At 41.0% G+C, this 15,169-nt stretch overlaps 1 protein-coding gene across 1 annotated transcript in view; it reads right to left on the reverse strand.

The window, feature by feature from the left end:
• Window positions 1-2,787: 2,787 nt before the first annotated feature.
• The window catches only part of SORCS3 (sortilin related VPS10 domain containing receptor 3), a 900,280-nt gene continuing 887,898 nt past the window's right edge, over window positions 2,788-15,169 (reverse strand). Inside the window, exons 26-27 of the mRNA XM_060242676.1 lie at window positions 8,035-8,195; window positions 2,788-3,973 (exon numbers count right to left, since the gene is read on the reverse strand). Of these exons, the coding sequence (XP_060098659.1) occupies window positions 3,909-3,973; window positions 8,035-8,195 (226 nt within the window). The 3' untranslated portion in view covers window positions 2,788-3,908. The remainder of the gene's footprint in view (window positions 3,974-8,034; window positions 8,196-15,169) is intronic.

Consider the following 15,169-nt stretch of genomic DNA (forward strand, 5'->3'; position numbering starts at 1 on the left):
CACAGATGAAAGCTGTATAGGTGAACAGTATCTTATGCAACACTAGAATTGCACGCAGAGACAGGAAAAATAGCTCTATAAGATGAAGCATCAAAGTCTAATAGGGACCACTGCAATGATGCAAACGGACAGCTGTGATGTACAAAAATACATTTATTTTCAACAATTTCAAAACCACTGCCTTTTTTACAGTAGAAATATTCAAATGGAACAATAAAACCAATAACAGTATATATGTATTTATGTATATATATGATGACTCATGCATTTCTCTTACTTCGTTTAAAATAAGCATTGCAGTTGTCTGTCTCATTTAAGTGTCACAATGACAACAGAAGAGCAGTGTTAGTTTGTAAGAGTCCCACCACAGGGGGCTTAAATCTAAGTTCAGCCAGTCTAGCCAAGTTTTATGCTGTGCGGGAGTCAAGAAGAAGTTGGTGGGCTATATTCCTTTAGGAGCCTAATTGTTGTAGGGGTTACACAGGGCTGCCTAGGTTTCTGGCACAAATGTGGTGGTTTCAGTATTTGGTCAAATACTGACTCTACAACTAGGGGTTACTAGAACTAAAAAGATGATGACTTACAGTGGCTAACCCAAACAAGAGAAGAGGATTAAATTAACATTATCTAGTACAAGCAAGCAAAAATCTTAAAAAACATGGCTTTCCTTTTCTTCAAACTGTTCTCCTTTTCTGGCTGATAGCCACATATAAAGCCATGTCATTTTGTTGTCTTGTGGTTAGCCAGAAACCACAAGCAATGAGTTTCATCTTTAGAAATGAATAGTGTTCTTCAACTTTTTTTTATTTTCAGTTATATTTTGCTTTTGAGTAAAATTATACAGGTGCACTGCTGTAATTTCTATTGTTTTGTGTTGTGCTTTGGCTAGACAATATATTGATTGAGTATAAATGTCAGACTTGTTGACATCTCCCAGACTGGTTGATTCTGAAGAAACTCCTCTGGGTTGGATTGAAAAGAATGAGGGAGCTAATACTGTAATTACTGAGTGTCAGAATGTAATTTTGGGCTATCACTGGCTTTTGTGCTCAGCACCCTATAAGGAAAAAAAAACAATAAAAAGAGGCTTCCGATCAACAAACAGTACACATAACTAGATATAAGACTACCTTGATACAAAATTACATTTGGACATACTGAGAACAAAACAATGACAATAGATATATCTACAAGAAAATACTATTCATCTAGTATTGATTTATTTAGGGATTTTCATGCTACCTTCCCAGTCTTGCTATGATATAAGGGGTGAGAAACAAAAAACAACTATGGTTTCATACAGAGGAGCTTCTGTTAGAGATTGGAGCAGATATGCTTTAAGCTGGTAGAACTGCACTAAACTTTTAAAATAACCACATACCAGTCCAACTGAATATGTCAGAAGGTTCTACAAGCTTTCCCTTCCTTTAGTTTGTTTTCTGACACTCTCCTTCTTAGAAAGGCTCTATCTTAAGGCACATAGGAGAGCAGGAACACGGAATCTGTTTGTAAGAGTTCATCTTCCTTTGAAATCTCCAGCTTCATTCTGCAAACTCAAGAATTTTAGGCACATTTAAGGCCACTTTTATTGCATTTACAATGTTGCCATTTTTTCTCTAGTACTTATTTTCTTTGATACCTTGGACCATACTTTGATATTCCATGGGAAATTTTCAGAAACATTTACTGTCACAGTTACCACCAATTTTTTCTGGCAAATCAGGCAGAAATTCATTTGGTAAAATATTCCCCATCTTAATATCTTTGGGTCAGCAATGTTTTCGTTGTTGATTTTTTGCTTATTGTGCAGAAGCCCTGCCAGAAAGAAGATAAGACCTACCACTGAGCACAACTAGATTTATTGCATACATCCCTTAGTTGATACAGTGAAGAACATTTTGCCTTGGGGATTGGATGTCATGAAGTGGCAGTACAGGGTATTGTGCAGTAACCTTTATTCTCTTGAAGATATTCTAAGGTAATAATCAGGGCTTTTTTCTGGAATAAGGGGTGCCAGAACTCTCAAGAGGGAAATGAAGGAGAAACACATGGGTACCCCCTCAGGAACTTTTAAACATTTTTGAGAATTTTGTGTCCACTAAGAAGTTCTGGAACTCCATTCTGCTGTGTTCCCCCAGAAAAAAAAGCATTGGTTATAATGATAGGGGCAGGAATTATCTTTGTCAGTTTTTTTATAAGGGTAGTATGCAGTTAAAGTACAACATGGGAGTAGGAGAGAGAAGCTGAAACTTTTCCCCACTTGGGGTTTCCCACCTGAAATTACATTTTAGCTATATTTCTGTTGGTGAAGTTCTTTCTGGTTAAGTGTGCGGACTCTTATCTTGGAGAACCGGGTTCGATTCCCCACTTCTCCATCTGCACCTGCTGGGATGGCCTTGGGTCAGCCAAAGCTATCACAGGAGTTGTCCTTGAAAGGGTAGCTGCTGTGAGAACCTTCTCAGCCTCACCCACCTCACAGGGTATCTGTTGTGGAGGGGAAAGATATAGGAGATTGTAAGCCCTCCGAGTCTCTGATTCAGAGAGAAGGGAGGGTTTAAATCTGCACATCTTCTTCTTCTTCTAGTCTTGGAGGAAAAAGCTTTTAAAAAGAGGAGAAGGGAAATGCAGAAAAAGAAGAGGGTTCAGCCCTCACCACTTCTTACCTATCCATACTATGTTGATAAAACACATACAGGGCCATCTAACAAGTATATCATCAGCAACTATGACTGAATAGAAGGAGAAGTGGGAAAGAAGCATTAATAAAGATTAAGTAGTGATAAAAAGGAGCAATATATTTCATTGTGGTGGCCAACAACGCATCTTTAAAGTTGACTTCTGTTCAGTATCTCTGTTAACTGATGTTCTTATACTAAGGTTAATCTTCCTACACGATCTGTCAATCAAACAGGATGAGGCTACTTTCATTGAAGTTTCCTGCTAGAACTCACTACAAGATATGGTTAGTAGTTTTTACTTTACTATCTCTGGGGAAGGAAAAATATTTGGTATTCTATTTTGATGTGCTTATAAGCCAGTGTACTAAAATCAGAGACATAATTTTTGATTTATACAACTACTCTTTCTAATGCTATCAAATCAAAAGAGAAACTTGTAAATGTGACAGACAACTGATACACAGTCAGAACCCATGGGTGACATAGTTGCTCACTGCAGGTTCTCAGTGAACTGTTTTGATTCTTATGTATGTGAAGGTGTCTTCATGGTTAATTTATTTTAAATTTCTCTTTTACTAAACATTAAATTATTTCCCAAGAAATAAAAAGGTATTTACATGGTAATTATCTACAGTATGCCATCAGTATCCTCAGTATTAACATGCACCAGTAAGGGCCTCATTCATAAATGTGGCTTGTCTGCGGCCATTTTGTGCATCCTGCCGACCCTCATGAGAACCCGAATAGCTGATCTCAGGAGACTAAATTCCTGCTTTTAAACATATACAAGATAATACAGTCAGTGGACTGAATCCAGCAGGGCATGAAGTGTTGAGATAGCCCTGAAGTCTACAGAGAAAGTCCAAGATGAAGACATTTCAATAGCCTTCTTATACTGCCACTAGCAGAGTAGGCCAAATATTTTGCTGTACAGAGAAACAGAAAATTTGCCCATAACTTAGCTTAGGGCCTTATGCATTGTTTTCATTTGGCCTTACATTATTCTATGATACAGGATAGGATTTTTTTCTCTTAGTGCTGAATTTATGAATGTGGCCCTGGGGAGAAAAAAACCCCATGCCCTGCACCCCTCCATAATAATAATAATAATAATAATAATAATAATAATAATAATGACATAAAACTTTTCCTTTGTAATAATAACAATAATAATAATATTAATTAAAAATAAAAACTCAGAAATGCAGTTGACAAAGTGGATTCCTGGTATTAAACGCTAGTGCAGTTGGGGATTTCCTTTGTGCTTTCACTGTTGGAGATCGTTGAGATACTACCTAAAGAAAAGGAAAAGGACAAGGTCAATGGAGGTCATTGCAGATGCCTTTTGTGCTTTGATCACATTCTAGATATTGTTCATGTATCACCCGCTATATATGTCCATGTCCTGATATAAAGACAGTGAAGCTCCTCTAACCCACCACTTTAATCTCTGAAGGTTGCTGCTGTGAATACTGTGGCCACTAGTGTTGAACTTAGTGCCAGGAATTTTAAGCACAATGGGTACCTAGCCAAATGAGCTGTAGAGTCACCAGTTGGCTTGGAGAAAAATGTCCTGTCCCTTTGGCAGAAGCTTAATGTATAGAACTGTACAGCATCACCTGATGAACATAAGTCATGTGTAACGCTGGTACATTATCACCTGATGAATAACATCTGATTTAGCCTCTAATATCTTCGTGGTTTCCCAATATAATTGATCACTAGACAAGCCAGGTCTCTTGAAAGCATTGTTTTTCATGTGTATCTGTCAACAGCTGAATACCTATTCAGCTTATCTGATTGTGATGCATTTTTTATGTCTAAAAAATAATTATTTTATATTTAAAACTCTACACCTTTTGTTTCCACAATGCACACACTTCAGTCAATATATGGAAATTTAGGGGTCTGCCCTTCAATGGCTTACCTTTTTTTTCCAAGGCCGGCAACAAAGGGTGGCTACAGGGGAGCAATCGTCCCAGAGGCACTCACTTGTATGTGGTGTGTCTCAGGAGGTGGTTCTTTCCCTGATATTATTTAAAATCTACATATGCCCCCTTGCCCAGATTGTCCAGAGATACAAGTTGTGGTGCCATTAATATGCAGATTCTCATCTCTATCTATCGATGGGAGGCCAGTCTGGCTGCACACCAGAAAATCTGGACCTGGCACTGCAAGCCATGGTGAAATGGCTCAGGCAGAGTTGACTGAAATTGAATCCATCGAAGATGGAGGTTCTGTGCCTGGGAAGAGCGGTCTGAAAAGAGAGATCCCTTTTCCAACCTTTGATGGGGCACCTTTAGCACCAGCTTCTAGGGTCAAGAGCTTAGGGGTGCTCCTGGAACCTCTACTAACAATGGAGGCCCAGGTAGCAGCCACTGCCAAATCCACATTTTATCATCTTTGGCAGATAAGGCAGCTGGTTCCATATCTGGAGCGCAGCGACTCGGCAACAGTGATCCATGCAACGGTCACCGCGAAATTAGACTACTGTAATGCCCTCTACATAGCGCTGCCCTTGACACACATTTGGAAGCTGCAACTGGTGCAAAACGCAGCAGCAAGGTTTCTATTGGAGCTACCTTTATGGGAACACAATCAACCTGCACTGGAAAAGTCTATCTCCAGGACCGCCTTTCCCCATGAGCCCCAAGAGCACTATGATCAAGTTCACAAAATCTCCTCATGATCCCTGGGCCAAAAGACACGGCTATCTTACCACCAGAGCTAGAGGCTTGTCAGTAGCAGCCCCTGCCCTGTGGAACGTTCTCCACAGTTCCACAGGCCTATAAAACAGAATTGTTCATACTGGCTTTTAATACCTAACAGGAAAGCGACCACTACACCACCATCCCACAGCAGTGATATCTGAACCCATCCCAGTATAAATATAGAGCGCCAAATAATATTTAACATTGCTAATGCATGTAGCTCTAAATACGAATCAATAATTCTGATGCCATCTTGGTTTTTAGGGATTGCAACTGTAAATGTAAGTGTAACTGTAAGTGTTTGAAATGACTTTTAATGATTTTATTGTATTTCTACTTTTAGAAGTCTGGGACAGTCCATTTTCCCCCACCCCACACACATACACACACAATGCTGTTGCAAAGCAAACAGTGAAGCAAACAGTAAATTGTGAGAGACATGTTCCTCTGTCCCCGCCTACTCAGGCCCAGGAATGTTAACAGTCTTGCCTTAGAAACAGCCAACTCTTCTCTGTGTCCTTTCTGTTAACCAGCCTTAGAAAGGGCTGCAGAGCTACTGTGGCCTCACAAAAGGCCTCCCAGCATACACAGCCTCCAAAGGCCACACAAATAGCCAGGGAGGCAAGGCCCCACGTATTTCACCCCTGGGAAGTGCTAGCCAGAGGCTGTTGCTAGGCAACTCAGGCTGCTTTTCTCAGTAAAGGGACAGCCCTCAGGTGAATAGAAAAGCATACAGTCCACAGTTATTTTCTCCAGGATGCGGAGAGAAATTTGTTATCTGGAATTCAGTTCTGATCCCAGGAGATCTTCAGGCTCCACCTGAAGGTTGCCTACCCTTGGCCTGGCAGCACTCTCTGGGTTACTTGATGCCACCCGGCTGGCATGACTTAATTAAGCCCAGCTGCTTGCTCCTGTTCAGCAGCAGTCCCTCTATGACAGTCAATGTGAATTAGCAGTTGCCAAGTCCAGGTTGGGAAATTCCTGGAGATTTGGTGGGTGGGGCCTAGAAAGGGAGAGTTTGTGAAAGGATGGGATTTCAGACAGGTACCACGGCATAAAATCTGCTCTCAAAATTAGTCATTTCTGCATGGAAAACCATTGTTGCCAATCTCCAGGTGAGGGCTGTGTCATTATTCCCTGCTGAGGTTGCTTGTTTCCTGCTTTTGTCCCCATTGTGGAGAAGGACTATACTTTTACTAGGTAGATGCTGCAGGGAGGGAGGAAAATATGGAAAACTGAAATCATATAAATTCCCCTACAGAAAATATCTGCCTTGAGGTGCATACTCTATAACACAACCATGCCGGACCAGGAAAAAAAAAATCTCATGCTGATGCTAAACACCACAAGGCTGGAAATGACAGGAAAAGTTATCAACAATGCACTGCAAACAAAAGGAATGATGTGCTTCAGTTTCTGTGTGACTGTCATCATGCTCCCCCTTGTACCGCCACCACCCATTATTCTTCATGTCCTTGAAGTCCAGACATGAGCATCTCCACCAGGGTAGAATGATTACTTTATACCAGGGCTTTCTTTGTAGAAAAAGCCCAGCAGGAACTCTTTTGCATATTAGACCACACCCCCTGACATCACCATTGTTTCACATAGGACTTTTTGTAGAAAAAGCTTAGCAGGACCTCATTTGCATATTATGCCACGCCCCCTGGCACCAAGCCAGCCAGAACTGCGTTCCTGTGTGTTGCTGCTCAAAAAAAGCCCTGCTTTATACATTACAGACAAAAGCAAAGCAAGCAAAGCACAGCAGAGCCTAACTCCCCCAAACATTCCCAGTACAGTTACAGCAAATACAGAGAACCAACAATATTCATGACAAGGCCCCTTGACAACTCCCAAGCCTGGGAGTTCAGAACTCAGTAGCATCCTCAGAACTAAGTGGAAAAGAAAGTTAGAGTTGGGAATCATTCACATATTGGTGACATTGCAGTTCAAACTTTCTGAAGACCTCACCCAATGGCTCCATATAGATATTACATAACATGGGGGATGAGATCAAACTCTGCAGAACTCCACTTATCAATGGCCATGGGGTAGAACAGGAATCCCCGCAACACTGCCTTCTGAGACTAACATACCAGATAGAAATCAAATTGCCATAGCATGGTGTCAGAGACGTGTTTAGTCTCAGGGACGTGTGTAGCTACAGTTGGACACATAAGGTCATGTGCCCCACAACTCATGGCCCATGCTCCACAATTTCTAGTGAGCCTGAGTTTCTCAGACAGTTGGAGAGACATGGGGGAGGTCTTCTTCCTGATTCTGCTTTCGGCTTCAGCTTCAGATGCAGGAAGAAAACACAGCAAGCCCATGCCTCTCAGACAGTCAGAGAGATGGAGGGAGGTCTTCTTCTCCCTCCTAACTTTGCTAACTGCCCCACCACCCAAAATTTTCCAGAGCTGAGATGCAGCTCAATAGGATACTATGGTCTATGATACCAAAGGCCATTCAGAGATTCAACAAAACTACCAGGGCCATGATCCCCCATCTAAAAGATAGCATGGGAATACACATTTTCCTAATGTAGATCCAGGTGAGACCTGTGCTACACTCACAGGAAAATAAGAAAAGCTCTATCATCCCCATGACATGTTAAGGAACCATTAAACAAACATCTATGTAGTTACCTATAACTCGGGCATCCAGCTCTTTATCCATGAGTTCTTCAGGGTCTGTGAATTCACTCAGGGTGATTTTGGGAGCATTTTCACTTTGGCTGACAGAACCAATCATTTCCTGTTCCTTGTCATGCTGAACCTGGGCATAGATGTTAATCCAAGGGATTTTCCTGCATCAAAAACAGGAAAGGTTAATACAGGCAGGTGTATGGCCTTTCTAAGATACAATGACAGTTGCCTCTTTTACAGTAATATAATTTATGGTTTGTAGATTTTGACAATACAGAATCAACAACAAGAAGGGAGGCAGCAAGACAGGAGTACAGTTATTAGAAATGTATATGAAGTTTGATGGTAGGTCCAAACTGAATAGGTGTGGAATAGAATCTATGCCTCAGTCAATGCACAAAAATAAAGTATGAAGGATGGTCAAATCTGGCAATATGAGATCTCATACTTTTGCTTATGCAAGCCCAGGATTCTTTTTTTAAAGCACTTCATTAAACTTCATTGGGTGAAAGAAACAAAGAGATGCTTACTTTCCCACCAAATTTAATCGGAATTTAAAATGCCCAATTTAAAATGTTTAAAATAATGTCTTAAAGTGAGAAAGGGTAAAATAGTGGCCAAAGCAATTCACCCATCTCATTTTTAAAAGAATGATGTTTAATCACCACACCACTGCTCACTGTACAACTGGAAAATCTACAATTTTGGAATGGTGGAATTTTAATCTAATTCTTGTTCATTGCATTCAAGTGATGGTGGTCATGGAACTCTGTTAATATTCCATCATGCATTTCAAGCCCTCAGACAATCTTGGTTCAATGCATCTCTAGCTTTCTCTTGAAACCTGTGTAAAAGTAATTCTTCAGCTACCCAAAGCAATGTATTTCAATTTTTTAATTGAAACAACGTTTGTGATGTTTGTTTATGATGTCAACAATGTATCTGAGATGATAACATCACAGATATCAGTAAATCATGTAGATCACCCAGCCAAGTACATTAAACATCATGATGGCAGATGAGGTCAAAGATAGCCAACAGTAGAAAAAAAGAAAGAAAAATGGCACTGGGAAGAAACAACAGCCTGAGAAATGAAAGAACATGAAACAACATCAAAAGAACATGAATGTTTGATGAAGTATTTTTCATTCATTTATTCAGCTGCATCAATATGAGGGAAAATTTCAAAACTAGAGAATATTTATTATAGCCTTAATGGAACCAATAGTTAAAATTGACTGGCACTCCACATGGTTAGAGCTGCCATGTAGTACATTTTTAAGTGGTCATCACTCAATAAATGTTTGTGTGATTCCTCCACTGTTCTCAGTAGGTAAAGTGAATAATTGATTCTCTGTTTCTTTCTGACATCCCTGAATAATGGTCACCAAATTCCTGCTTAATCATTATTTCTCTGTGCTAAGCTTACTCAGTTCATTTGGCCTTTCCCCACATGATTTATCTTCTAAGCCCATTGACATCCTCCTATTTCTTTTGCAAATAAATATCAAAGCTATTTTTATGCTAGTGTTTGCCAGGATGTCATACATGTAAATTAGGTCTGTAATAGCTCATATAGACTGTTGTCATTGCTTGAGAAACATGGATGATTTCCTTCCTACTTCTGTTCTCAACATCTATTCTAGCCATAGGACCTTTCAAAACTTGGGAAGAGTTGAGGAATAGCTTCCTTCTTTATTGTATAAAAAAGCTGAATCAAAGTAAAAGATTCCATTTCAGAATAAGGCTCTGGGATGCCAGCTCAGTTCAGGCTTCCATCAATGCATCTTTCAGGGGAGACTTGAATAGATACATTTTCAAAACAATACATGGGAAATATATACAGGTATGTCCAGAGCTCATTAGTGGGACTTGTGTATGAATCCCTCCTGCCAGCAAACCTTTTTTTCCCGCTCCTAAACTATGAAAGGATGTCATGCAATGCCTAGTGAGCTCTCAGAATGGGAAAAAAAAACTCTTTGTGCCATTCACATCCATGGCAAAGTAGACGAGAACAGCACTTACAAATTCAGCAACAGTTGTCTTAGACTTAACCTCTTCCATGCATGAAATATCAAATAAGGCATATATTTTGCAAGATAAACCCATCACAGTCCCATTCACATTAATGGTTCCTGAATGAACATTGCACTAATTGCAAAACAATAGGGTCATTTTTTTCCTCAGCAGCAAGTAACAGGTTATACTTTCTTCCTTATACACCAAAATATTTTAGGTCCAGTTCCAATATTATGATGTGTACATGATTCCAAGACACCATTTTAGTGGCGCTTTGATAACCCCACTTGAGGCTGGAAAGATAATTTTATTACCTGAATAGATGATAGATAGATAGATAGATAGATAGATAGATAGATAGATAGATAGATAGATAGATAGATAGATAGATAGATAGATAGATAGATAGATAAATTTATTGTCATTTTTCTCAACAAAAAGAGAGCAACGAAATGAACAGAAGGTAGATGTACTAGTCAAACTAGGTGCCAGCCTAGAGCCACAGATGTTTAAAGACCTCTAAGAAGGAAAGTAGGCCTTACACAAACATACAACTAAAGCATCCCGTTAATGAATAAATGATTGTATAATGGCAGTGGAAAATCTGGATCCCTATGAGTCTAGCCTTACCACACAATGGCCTCTCCATGACAAAGAAGTTATTTGAAAATTCTCTACTCTCAGATCCTCTGGTACCAGCGTCACAAAATGGATAGGCACCAAGATGTTCTTGGACTGGCCTATAGTTGTCATGACAGCAATGAAAATCTGCCACACAAGCTAAGGCAGCATGGGGGGAAAAAACTGCCAATGCCTAAAATCTTCTGGGATCAAACATGATTCCTCTTCAAGCCTCTCAAGCAGGGAAACTGTATTATTGTAGGGTACATGATCAGAATTCCTAATCTGTCTCAAGTACTCAATATTGGGTACATTCATGCAAAAATAGTGCCCTGCCTGACACACAGGGAGAAAAAAAACACTCACTTCTCCACTATCAGTTTCTTAGAGCCACTAAAATGGGTGACCATGGAGGGAAAATTCAAGGGGCCCTGGTCATTCTGGGAAGGGCATGGAGCTAGGCAATATGATCTGTTTTCACATGTTTGGGTTTCAGTTAGGGTAATGGGGGGACGACCCTAAGGAAATCTTTGTCTGGTGGCTCTCTGCAGCCCTGCAGCTTGAAAGACTATTTAGGGAAGCTTTCATGCTTTTCTTGTCATTGAAAGCATCATAACTTTTCCCAGGTCTCAGCTGACTCTCTGTCCCACCCAGTGTGCTACCCTGGATCAAGCAACTCAAAGACAGATTGCTAGAAGAATCATTTACACACTCACACACAAATTGCTTCAAGTTTGAGTATGTGATATTTCCATAATGGCAGTCTCAGAGTGTGCCTCCTTCTGTGCTGCATTTGGTGACATACATGATTCCGGCAGTGTTTTTTTCTTAAGTTTAAAAAAAAAAAGTTTTAAAAAAGGGAAACTTGAACACAGCAAAGTCAGAATTCCAGGTAACAAAAACACCCCAAAATGCAGTTGCTTAAGGAACTAGAGTCCTGGAATATATAGCTTCCAGAGCATAAGAACATAAGAACATAAGAGAAGCCATGTTAGATCAGGCCAATGGCCCATCCAGTCCAACATTCTGTGTCACACAGCGGCCAAATATATATATATATATATATATATATATATATATATATATATATATATAGCCACTGATGGACCTCTGCTCCATATTTTTATCTAACCCCTTCTTGAAGGTGGCTATGCTTGTGGACGCCACCACCTCCTGTGGCAGTGAATTCCACATGTTAATCACCCTTTGGGTGAAGAAGTACTTCCTTTTATCCGTTTTAACCTGTCTGCTCAGCAATTTCATCGAATGCCCACGAGTTCTTGTATTGTGAGAAAGGGAGAAAAGTACTTCTTTCTCTACTTTCTCCATCCCATGCATTATCTTGTAAACTTCTATCATGTCACCCCTCAGTCGACGTTTCTCCAAGCTAAAGAGCCCTAAGCGTTTCAACCTTTCTTCATAGGGAAGGTGTTCCAGCCCTTAAATCATTTTAGTTGCCCTTTTCTGAACTTTCTCCAATGCTATAATATCCTTTTTGAGGTGCGGCGACCAGAACTGCACACAGTACTCCAAATGAGACCGCACCATCGATTTATACAGAGGCATTATGATACTGGCTGATTTGTTTTCAATTCCCTTCCTAATAATTCCCAGCATGGCGTTGGCCTTTTTTATTGCAAACGCACACTGTCTTGACATTTTCAGTGAATTATCTACCATGACCCCAAGATCTCTCTCTTGGTCTGTCTCTGCCAGTTCACACCCCATCAACTTGTATTTGTAGCTGGGATTCTTGGCCCCAATGTGCATTACTTTGAACTTGGCCACATTGAACCGCATCTGCCACGTTGACGCCCACTCACCCAGCCTCAACAGATCCCTTTGGAGTTCCTCACAATCCTCTCTGGTTCTCACCACCCTGAACAATTTAGTGTCATCCGCAAATTTGGCCACTTCACTGCTCACTCCCAACTCTAAATCATTTATGAACAAGTTAAAGAGGATGGGACCCAGTACCGAGCCCTGCGGCACCCCACTGCTTACCGTCCTCCACTGCGAAGACTGCCCATTTATACTCACTCTCTGCTTCCTATTACTCAGCCAGTTTTTGATCCACAAGAGGACCTGTCCTTTTACTCCATGACTCTCAAGCTTTCTAAGGAGCCTTTGATGAGGAACTTTATCAAAAGCTTTCTGGAAGTCAAGGTAAACAACATCTATCGGGTCTCCTTTGTCCACATGTTTGTTCACCCCCTCAAAGAAATGTAACAGGTTAGTGAGGCAAGATCTTCCCTTGCAGAACCCATGCTGAGTCTTCCTCAATAACCCGTGTTCATCAATGTGCCTATTCATTCTGTCCTTGATAATGGTTTCTACCAACTTTCCCGGTATTGAAGTCAGACTGACTGGCCTGTAATTTCCCGGATCTCCTCTGGAACCCTTTTTAAAGATGGGGGTGACATTTGCTACCTTCCAGTCCTCAGGAACGGAGGCAGATTTCAATGAAAGATTACAGATTTTTGTTAGAAGATCCACAAGTTCAACTTTGAGTTCTTTCAGAACTCTCGGATGTATGCCATCCGGACCCGGTGACTTATTAGTTTTTAATTTGTCTATCAGTTGTAGGACCTCCTCTTTTGTCACCTCAATCTGACTCAGGTCTTTTAACACCCCTTCCAATATTAGTGGTTCTGGGGCGGGCAAACACTTCTCATCTTCCACGGTGAAGACGGAGGCAAAAAATGCGTTCAGCTTCTCAGCCATTTCCCCATCCTCCTTCAGTAATCCTTTTACCCCATGGTCATCCAAGGGCCCCACTGCTTCCCTGGCTGGTTTCCTACTTCTAATATATTTGAAGAAATTTTTATTGTTGGTCTTTATGTTTTTTGCAATATGCTCCTCATAGTCCCTTTTTGCCTGCCTGATCACAGTCTTGCATTTGATTTGCCACTGCCTGTGTTCCCTTTTATTAATCTCACTTGGACTGGTTTTCCACCGCTTAAAGGAGTCCTTCTTACCTTTTACAGCTTCCATTACTTTGTTTGTTAACCATGCTGGCCTCTTCTTATACCTGTTTGTGCCTTTCCTAACTTGTGGTATGTATTTTATCTGAGCTTCTAGGATTATAGTTTTAAATAGTCTCCAAGCTTCCCCAAGGGTTTTGACCGTATTTACCTTTCCTTTCAGTTTCCTCCTCACATGCCTCCTCATCTCAGAGAATTTACCCCTTTTAAAGTTAAATGTGGTTGTGGCGGTCTTTTTGGGCAACTCCCTATTTATACAAATGGTGAAATCAATAACATTATGGTCACTGTTCCCAAGCGGCGCAATCACTTTTACGTCTCTCACCAAGTCTTGGGCATTACTTAGGACCAGATCCAGGATCGCCCCACCCCTGGTAGGTTCTGAGACCATCTGCTCCATAGCACAGTCATTGAGAGCATCAAGAAACTCAATCTCTTTCTCTCGACCAGAACACATATTGACCCAATCAATCTGCGGGTAGTTAAAATCACCTATTACGACACAGTTTTTACGTTTAGCCGCGTATAATGTTGATGATAACTCAAGCCACCCTGAGAATGTATTTTCCTATGATCCATGACTAGGGTTGCCAAGTCCCCCATGGTCTCTGGTGGCAAACTCACGTGGCACAATGACATCACCTGGGAGTGCAATCATTGCACCAGCGACGCCGCATGCCAGCCACTCTAGGCGTTTCTGGGAAAACTCTATGAAAGCCAGTTTGGTGTAGTGATTAAGTGTGCAGACTCTTATCTGGGAGAACCGGGTTTGATTCCCCACTTCTCCACTTACAGCTGCTGGAATGGTCTTGGATTAACCATAGCTATTGCAGGAGTTGTCCTTGAAAAGGGCAGCTGCTGTGAGAACCCTCACAGCCCCACCCACCTCACAGGTTGTCTTGTGGGGGGAAAAGATATAGGAGATTGTAAGCCGCTCTGAGTCCCTGATTCAGAGAGAAGGGCCGGGTAAAAATCTTCAGTAGTCTTCTTTTTCCACACGCTCTAGCAATTTGAGAGGTAAAAACTCTATGGTACCTATTGTACCATAGAGTTTTCCCTCCCAAATTACTAGAGTGTCCGGGGAAACCATAGAGTTTCCCCAGAAATGCCTAGAGTGGCCAGGTGACGTCATTGTGCCGGCGACATTGGGGGAGATTCCCAATGTGGGCTGGCGGGTTGGGGACCTGCAGGGCACGGGAAACCCTGCCCAGCCTGGGGGCTTGGTAGCCCTATCCATGACATCTAGGACTTTGCTGTGGCAGTATTCAAGATAGGTCCAGTTTTAGAAATCACACTATCTATAGTAGAAATAGAAATAATTACTCATTTTGACTGGTTTAAATTGAACCTTGATCTGATTCAATCAGGCTATGCTGAGAAACAAATTGTGGATGCAAAACATACCTGACTTACAAACATCAATAAATATACATATATATTGGTATTGACACCTGTTTAAGGTTTGTGGATTATGTAGCTTTTTTCAAACTGACCTGCTATCTGACTGACCA

The sequence above is a fragment of the Heteronotia binoei genome, chromosome 6 (assembly GCF_032191835.1).
Source record: "Heteronotia binoei isolate CCM8104 ecotype False Entrance Well chromosome 6, APGP_CSIRO_Hbin_v1, whole genome shotgun sequence".
NCBI classification, from domain to species: Eukaryota; Metazoa; Chordata; class Lepidosauria; order Squamata; family Gekkonidae; genus Heteronotia; species Heteronotia binoei.